Here is a 9,289-nt window from a genome sequence, read left to right on the forward strand (position 1 = left end):
CTTGCTACTATCGCCCAGGTCCCAGCTGAAATATCAGCTCCTCGATTCTCCCCCTGACCACCCTGCGTAATCTCCCGACCCGGGCGGTTCCTCTCTGTCACCGGGCCCTGTGTTGTTATCGAATTGGCACTCGTTGCTGTTGAATTCAAAAGTTTGTTTACTCACTTGTTGTCTGTCGTCTCCACTAGAACTTAAGCTCCTTGAGTGCAGGGATTTCATCCGCTTTGGGCAGCGCTGTATCTCCAGGGCTTGGTAAAATGCCTCGCTCATAGTGAGCACTCCATGAATATCTGTTGAATGACTGAGTGAATGCAATCATGGATTTCCTTGATAGAATAGTTTTGAATAGTAACGAGTCAGCATATAGTGAACATTGTCTACCTGCGAGTCACTGAACCAAACCTTTACATACACTGTCCCACTTAATTCTCACAGCCACACTATAAAGTAGCTACTATTATAATCACTGTTTTACAGATAAGGAAACTAGGGCATAGAACCAGGATGGGAGCTCAGGACTTCCTGACTTCCTAAAGTTGTATGGGTGGTACCATGTTTCTCCGAAAATAAGACAGGTATATTTATTTTTCCTCAAGAAGACACCCTAGGGCTTATTTTGAGGGGATGTGTTGTTTTCCCCTCAAAGCCTCAGCTTGCAGCACGCACAGGATGGCTGGGACCTGACAGAGGGAGCCGACCTTGTTAGTGGGGCTGCCTGCACCTTTCCGGTCACCTCTGGGATAGTAGCTGTCACGATGGGGCAGATGAGAAGGGCTGCACATCTTCTTTCCCGCTCCGCAATGAAATGCATGGGTTGTGCAGGAATGCCGCGCAGCCACGCCCATCGCTAGGACTTATTTTCTGGGTAGGGCTTCTATTGCGCAAATGCTTAGAAATCCTGCTGGGGCTTATTTTCAGGGAAACACAGTACGTGGCACAAGGATGCCGAAACCAGGTTGGTGGCTGCTGCCTGTGGTGCATTTGGGTGCAGGGCTGCACCTGCCCAGAGAAAGGGGGCCTTCAGTAAGTCTTTCCCGGGTGCACCATCGACCCCCCTATGTGAATTCTTTTAGTCCACAGCTTTCCAGCAGTTTCCCTCCCTTGTGAAGAACCCAGCGAGACAAAATTTTCATTTAATTTGGCAGATCCTTTTCATCCTTGTGGACGCAGACGAACCCAGAAACAGACGTGTCTTTGAGTACTTCCGGATCACAGAGGTCAACATCCCATCTGTCCAACTCCTAAACCTGAGCTCCGATGCCAGGTACAAAATGCCTTCAGATGAGATAACCTTCACCAACCTCAGGAAATTCGGCCTCAACTTCCTGAGTAGAAATGCCAAGGTACGTTTGTTCTTGGACAAGCCTTATCCAGAACCTCGAAATCATCCCTTTCTTGTAATTCTGCTGGCTTTGGGTACCTGGATGGAGAGGCAGAATAGAGATCAATTTCTTGGCCCAAATGTGGGGAAATCCCCCCCGTCTCCCCACTTTGAATCTATCCAACTTTTGTCCGATCCTGAGCCTATACTTCCACTATTAATTTTTTAGCTGTAGCATGGAGGCATTTCCTTTGCAGGAATTTCCAGTAGAAATGTGGGCACCTTATCCTTGAAAAGGAGGCTTTTGTCCTCCTACCAGCTCTGATGTTAAAGATTTACTTGGCCCAAGGGTGGATGCTTGCTTTGGGGGCCGGGACGGGATAGAACACATAGATCAATCAGGGTTCAGCCTCAAAGGCTTTGGGGACCTCTTGGCTGGATGGGGTAAAGCAGGGGGCCTGTTTTGCTGACAGGGAGGAGAAGCTGCAGAAAGGTAGCCACATAACGCAGCATGGCTGTGTTATTTAGCACTTGCTATATCCTCGGCTACCCTGCTGAGTAAGGCCACCATATTAACTATTAATATTTTCCCAAACCGGGACCCTTTTGGGAGTAAAGAGGGCATTCTTTAAAAATATTCTGGAACAACAAGAGTAAATGGAGACTCTCCAGGCAACCCAAAATCTGTGGTCCCCTGACCTCTGAATGCTTCTACTACCTTCCACCTGTTCCCCCGAGACGTGGCTTCCCTGCAGCCTGCTCAGGTGGAAGCTGTCTCAGACGCACATCGTCACGGCCGAGCAGGGAGGCTGCTGTCCTCCTCGCATCTTCCCAGCCATTTCTCCTCCTTCCACCTTCAAAACCCGCCGACTGCTTGTGTCCCTGCTCGTGGGGTGGGCGTTAGGCTGCGTGCTCCCACCCCCAGGTTGCTGTCCCTGCCCACCTCCCTTCCCTCTGGGGACTTAAGCTCCTGGTGGCAGACGCGCTCCCTACCCCCTACTCTGCCGTCATTCCCAGAGATGTCAGTATCTACAATCCTGTTCTCTCCTCCCCAGTAGTGGGCGTGTTCCTGCCACCTCAGCCACTTGCTCTCATGGCCGCACCCTAGGGAGGGCAGCCCCTCTGAATGGCGGATTCCCCTTCTCCAGCACCCACATGGCTACAATTCCTCAGCTTCTCACAGCCTCCCACATCCCGGTCCCCACTGCACGATCTCTTTAGTGCTCCCGTCCATCAACCTGCACTGCACAGTTCTTTGCTCTCACGATGCTCCCCTCAACCCCTTTCTCCGCTCCACCCCTCAGCTCCCGCACACCCTGTGGCACTCACCAGGCAAAATTCCAACTCTGGTTGAACCCACTTAACGCCCCCCACTGCTTCCAGGCCAATGCTGGAGAGAAGTGACATCACCGTGAGGCCAGTGGGCTCCATGACGTCACAAACCAAACCTCCACGGACGCTCAGAAACACCCTGGCACCTCTGCATACGTGTCTCCTGGTGTGCTCATTTTTCTTAATCTCAGAGCCTGTTTCTCCTCCAGTAGCCATTCCTACTGTCACTCTCGGCCGAGAGCTCCGCCAGTGTATCCCCGAGAGAATAGAAGTCTTTATACTGGAGCCTCCTCGTTTTCCTTGGTACAGAAATGAGCATCCGTCCTAGTATCTATGCTGTCTCCCTGATAGGACCCATTCCTAGCTCCCCATCATTTTCACCATTTCCCATCTCCCATGCCCAGCCCACACCCGCTTTATGCTCCCACTGAAAGAATCTTTAAGTCCTTTCCAGAGCCCGGGCTTGGGGAGAGAAAGAAAGTAAGTAAGGTCAGAGCTCTGCCTCCTCCCCAGCCTTCTGGAACCCATTTGCCCTGGTCAATCCAGGCTCACAGCAAGCTCACCATCTAGCTCAGCATCTCAAAAGTCTTTCCCAAGCTGCATGTGAGAAAATAAGAGAAAAACCTTACTTGTTTTCAACCAGGGTGGGAAGCCCCAGTCCTGAACCTCATTCTGCAGACAGTTAGATCTCTTGAATTTGCTTCCTAGAAACACCAGTCCAGTGAAGACATTCCAAAATACTGGGACCAGGGACTGGTTAAGCAGCTCGTGGGGAAGAACTTCAACATTGTGGTCTTTGACAAGGAAAGGGACGTATTTGTGATGTTCTGTAAGTACCTGCACAGAGGAGATGGGGCGCAATGGGTCCCCACACTACTTTTCAAGTGTTGCTCCTGAATTCTTGGGTGCCAGAATCTCCAAAACGCATTGATGCACCATGCCAGGGGTAGTGTTCAGATGCCCAAAAGATTGGGTCAAGATGCTATCTGCTACAATAATGCAACTCTGTGCTCAAATATCTAACTTCTGGAATGTTGCATGAAATGCCTTTCACATAACCCAGGCCTGTGGCTATTTACAGCAACAGTGCTGATGACTAACACTGTTTGGGTGCTCCAGGGCAAGTTAGGTCTCACACTGAGCTACCACGTACATGATCTCATTTAATCCTCACAACATCTTTTGCCAAAGTAGCAACTATTATTATTGCTCCCACTTTACAGATGACTAAACGGAGTCTCAGGGAGGTGAAGAAACTTCTTTAGTATCATGCAGCCAATGAGTGCTGGAACTAGGATTTGAACTTGGGCAGTCCGGCCCCAGCACCTACACTCATAACTATCCTTATGGAATTCCTTTGCTTCTGGCTTTAGGTGACTTATCAAATGGTCCCTATGAGGTGGGGGACCCCAATCCTTCATATAAAGGACTTAGCACAGTGTCTGGCACATTGTAAGCACTTGATCAATGACAACTATTATTGCTATTATTTTTTTTTCTATTATTATAATTATTTCTACTGCTTCCCTAAGGACCACTGCCCTTTTCCCAGGGTTTCTGATTTGCATGTGAGAGCCAAAGCCAGAGGCATTCTCTCCCACCCTGAGACACAGAGGAAGGTGCCACTGAAGTTCACCCTGGACACCTCTTTTATTTTAACATTTAATGAGCGCTTACAATGAGCCAGGCATGAGTTGCCATCAGAGCAGGTTGTGTCACGTCTGGTCTGCGAGGAGGTATGGCAGCTTTCCCCAGGACACAGGCCAGGGAACCCCACCTCAGAGAGGTTAATCACTGGACCCCAGGTCACACAGTCAGTAGCAAGGCAAAGAAGTTTAAAGCAAGCTCTGATGCCATCACTTCCTTGAGGCTAAAGCAAGGGCTGGACTGCATCACGCAGACCTTTTAAAATCTCGCTGGCATGGGCTCCTATCTTCAGAGCGAGGCATCTGAGGTCTGTGTGGCTGAATCACCACAATCTGCTGCCTTTAAATGACAGGCTAGGTGCAGCCTTTCTGTACTTAGGTGACACTAGCAGTCATGAGAACACCCATCTGGCTCTGGTAAAAGGCAAAAGCAGCCTCATTTTCTTGGAAGCAGGGCTGGAGGATTGGCCCCCTGGGGCTGCGGCCATCACGGCCCCTCCTGTTCCTACTGGGACCTGCTGGGCTCCGGGGAGCCAGCCAGGGCTGCGGCGGCAGGGGGTTTGGCCACAAAGGCACTCAGTCTGTGAATGGGGGGGGATCATCCCGGCATGGGGTGTCGGGGGTCCTTGAGGCCATTCCTCCCACACAGCCAGACGCTTTGAGCTTCAGTGGAAGGACAAACAGGTGAGGTCTGCTTTTCCTCCTGTTGAAGCTGCTCTCTCCCGAGGTCCAGGTGCCCAGGCTGGACTCAAAGATCAAGACCTGCCCACAAGAAAGTTCAGGGTCCCCTTTCCAGAGGACAGTTGTACTTATCACAATTCTTGGGCACATCTGTTCACTTCACTGGACTAAAAGGCATCTTATATTCATATTCATATTATGTTATATCATTACTATGCTTGTGCTAGAATGGTCACAAGTTAAAGCATCCTGTCTCCAAATCCCACTCCCTCTGCTTAATTACTGGGTGACCTTGAACAAGTAGCTTAACCTCTGTTGGAAAAGCCCTGCGCTATAACTAGCGAACACACACACACACACACACACACACACACACACACACACACGCACACACGCACATACGCCACACCCCCACACACATATACATACGCTCATACACACAAATGCACATACACCCCCCCACACATACACATACACACATGCGCACACGCTCTTCAGCAGAACAGAAGGAATCATCCGGCATAAACATTGTTCTTGGCTTTCTTCTTCTAATGGAGGGGAGCACCATGTTACAATAATGAATTTTATTTTATTTTTTAAAAAAACAAAGAATAGAAGAAACCATTAACATGCTAAAAGTGTTAGTATTTGGATGGAAGGGGATCGGGCTCATTTTTTTCCTAATTTATTTCATAACAATCAGGTATTGTTATGGCCGATAGGTAAAAATAACCTAACAAGCGATTGAAAGAAAGAGGGCGGGCGTCCGCCAAGCAGCACAGGTGCAGGTGTGCGGGGGCAGGGCGGCTTTCGGCGTCTGTGTCCCCGTGGCCTGAGCGGCGGCCCTTCTCTTCCAGACGCGCCCTGGTCTGAAAAGTGCAGGGCGCTGTTCCCGCTGCTGGAAGAGCTGGGGAGAAAGTACCAGAACCACTCCTCCATCACCATCGCCAAGATCGACATCATGGCGAACGACATTCAGCTGACCTACCCGGACCGGTACCCGTTCTTCAGGCTTTTCCCCACCGACTCTGAACAGGTGAGGGGCCCGTGGCGCCCACGTGCCTGACAATGTCCTCTCGTCACCACCAGGGACTCGGCTTATCCCAGCCGCGCTTTCCCCCAAGCCAGCTGCATTCCCGGCGTCCGCACCTATCATCCTCTTGTGTCCAAGGCCGAAAAGAGTCTTTTCCAGTAGCTTCCACGAGAGCTCCGAGACTCGCTCTAACTGGGTGCCGTTTGCCCATCCCGGACGCGGTCACTGTGGCCAAGTGGATGTGGGTGTTTTGGTGGCCGGGCCTGGGTTGCATGGTTCCCCCTAGAATTGGGGCAGAGCTCTCTACCCAGGCTGAATGGAGTATGGGGGGCGGGGATCTCCCATGCGACTGTTGGGGTGGGGTGCTACCAGATGAAGGACGATGCATGCTAGAGACAACCTCTTTTACACCTGGGGGGGTTACAGTCGCCAACCACCACCGGGGTTGATGGGACACACTCTCCAGGCCACTTTGGTGTTGTGGGGAAGGGTATCAATCAAAGGAGTGTGAGGCTAGGGTCCCTGCTGCTCAGAAGAGTATGGCCCAGTGTGGGCTAGAAGTCATCACAGTGTGGGCTCATCTCTAATGCAATTGCCATCAAGAGGGGAAGATTCTGGAAGGCAGGCATGACCGGAAGTCTCCAGGCAGACACAGGACACTGGAGCATGGGGGGCATTTAACTCAGGGTAGCGGAGGGGCTGTGCACTACAGGTGGGACAAGGTGGGCAGAAGGATGACTACAGCACCGTGAAGGAGAGGCGTCATCCTCCTGATGCAGAAGGTGCACGTGGGGGAGTCATGGAAACTGAGGCTGGATTGAGAAGATGCGCTAAGTGCCATGATCTTAAGTTACCTAAACAGGAGTTTAGAGAACCAGAGGGTGGTAAGCAGCTTCAAGAGGAACGGGAACTAGTGGTGACAGCACCGACCATGTGCCAGATGCTTTGTAAAATGATAACTCTTCTTCCTCTAGGAATAATGATAATAATAGCAAATGCATATAGTGCACACTACGGAGCCAGGTGCTCTTTTAAGCGTTCTACCTATATTAACTCATTGAATTCCTATAGCAACACTATGAGGTAGGTACTATTACTGTCTCCATGTTATAGCTGAGGAAACTTGAATTATAACAGTTAAGCAACCAGACCACATCGCTAAGTAATGCAGCCAAGGTTTAAGCCCTGGTTATGTGGTTTTATAGTCCACAATCTGATCTGCCATATCACAGCTTGATAACATTTTTATTGTCCTTATCTTAGCGCCATGGTAATGGAGGCCCAGAGAGGTTTAGGCACCTGCTCAGCATACCCAGGTTGTTAGGAATGTGACCCTCAGTTTACCTATGCAGCAACCCATGAGCACCTTGCTGCAGACGCTCCCACCCTGACCCTGTTCTGTTTCTTCCCAGGCTGTAGTGTACAAGGGGGAACATACCCTGGAGGGCTTCTCTGACTTCCTGGAGAGCCACGTCAAGGCCAGGGTGGAGGACGAGGTAAGGGGCAACAACACCACGCTGGATTATTCTGTCCCACACAGAGTTACCAGGGACTCAGTTGACTACAAGAGAGTGTGACAAGGGTTCCATAATCTTGTGCTTTCTCGAGATAGTTGAGGATAGATGGATAACCATCTAATTTGGGAGACTTTACTAGTCACCTTTATTTCAAGGGCACTTGCAATGAGCAAGCAGAAATAGCACACTTAGAAACATCCAGAAAGGCCTTAACACACAGCTCCTAAAGCTGCTTCCCTTGGCCCACTCTCCCGAGATGGGAGCCCCATGTCTTTTTTTTTTTTTTTTAGACAGAGTCTCACTCTGTTGCCTGGGCTAGAGTGAGTGCTGTGGCATTAGCCTAGCTCACAGCAACCTCAAACTCCTGGGCTCAAGCAACTCTTCTGCCTCAGCCTCCCAAGTAGCTGGGACTATAGGCATGCACCACCATGCCTGGCTAATTTTTTCTATATATATATTTAGTTGACCAATTAATTTATTTCTATTTTTTTAGTAGAGACGGGTCTCACTCTTGCTCAGGCTGGTTTTGAACTCCTGACCTGGAGCAATGCTCCCGCCTCGGCCTCCCAGAGTGCTAGGATTACAGGCGTGAGCCACCACGCCTGGCCGGTAGCCCCATGTCTTGATGGGAGTCTGCCTTCTAGCATTATTCTCCTGATGGATGGGACCACAATGCCCTGGTTCCCCTCACCATGCCTCAGAGGCTACGTTCTGGAAGGTTCCATCTATATTAGGTGGGGCTCAGTTGCAAATGTCAGAGACACCACTCTTTGGCTTAAACAACAGTGGGAATTTATCCCACATATCTGGTAGAACATCAGGCATAGGTTAACCCAGAGGGTCAACCTCACTTTCTGTCTTCCTGGGTCTGTCTTCCTGTATGTGGGCTTCCTTCTCAAGCAGTTGCTTCCCCATAGAGGGTCAAAGATTACCCCAGAGCTCCAAAATAACACCGTCCCGGCTTAGAAAGAAAGCACCTACTTCTTAGAAGTCCCAGAAAATTTCCTGGGCAGGGATCACATTCGCTAAACCTTGGTCATCTGCCCAGGCCTGGAGCTAGGGGTGGGGCTGCCACACATGTGGACTTAGCATAGAGGGGAGGAAGAGTGGTTTCCCCTAAAAGGGCTTTACTGGATGGGCAAAGCTACACTGGGCACTTTACCACCCAAGCCAAAGAGATCTTTAGCATCTCTGAGGACCCTGCAAGCCAAAGACTAATTCTCTCTGGGCACTTCCAGAAAAACAAACTTTGTCAATTATAATCACAATTACCACATATTTCTTGTCTCTATTTCTTTATCCCCTTCCTCCTTCCCTCCCTCCTGTCCGCCTTTTCCTTAATAGCTGTTGTCTGTTGAGCAAAATGAGGTGATGGAAGAGGAGATGCTAGCTGAGGAAAAGGAGATACCTATTGTGGAGGAAAAGGAGATACCTATTGTGGAGGAAAAGGAGATACCTATTGTGGAGAAAGAGTTACCGGAGCAGCAGTTGTCTGAGCTGGAGAATGTGACCAAGCTGGAGGAGCCGGCTGCGAAGAAGGAACCAGCTGAGGAGGTGGTGGTGGTGGCTAAGCCAAAGGCACCTTGGAAACAAGAGAAGAAAACGAAAGTCAAGGAAGAACTTTAGCTTCTCCAAGACCAGGAGGAAAGATGCCTATTTTCAGGTCCTGGCATCATTTTCTGAGTGGATCTATTGCAATAGAAGTATATATGACTGTTTTGGGGCAGGTGGGGGTTGGATAATAAAGCCCCTGAATGTC

At 50.1% G+C, this 9,289-nt stretch overlaps 1 protein-coding gene across 1 annotated transcript in view; it reads left to right on the plus strand.

The window, feature by feature from the left end:
- Nucleotides 1–9,289, plus strand: part of PDILT (protein disulfide isomerase like, testis expressed) — a 31,159-nt gene extending 21,870 nt beyond the window's left edge. The window contains exons 8-12 of the mRNA XM_012736085.2: nt 1,146–1,343; nt 3,362–3,482; nt 5,838–6,016; nt 7,426–7,509; nt 8,875–9,289. Of these exons, the coding sequence (XP_012591539.2) occupies nt 1,146–1,343; nt 3,362–3,482; nt 5,838–6,016; nt 7,426–7,509; nt 8,875–9,156 (864 nt within the window). The 3' untranslated portion in view covers nt 9,157–9,289. The remainder of the gene's footprint in view (nt 1–1,145; nt 1,344–3,361; nt 3,483–5,837; nt 6,017–7,425; nt 7,510–8,874) is intronic.

Source organism: Microcebus murinus, chromosome 19 (assembly GCF_040939455.1).
Source record: "Microcebus murinus isolate Inina chromosome 19, M.murinus_Inina_mat1.0, whole genome shotgun sequence".
Classification (NCBI taxonomy): Eukaryota; Metazoa; Chordata; class Mammalia; order Primates; family Cheirogaleidae; genus Microcebus; species Microcebus murinus.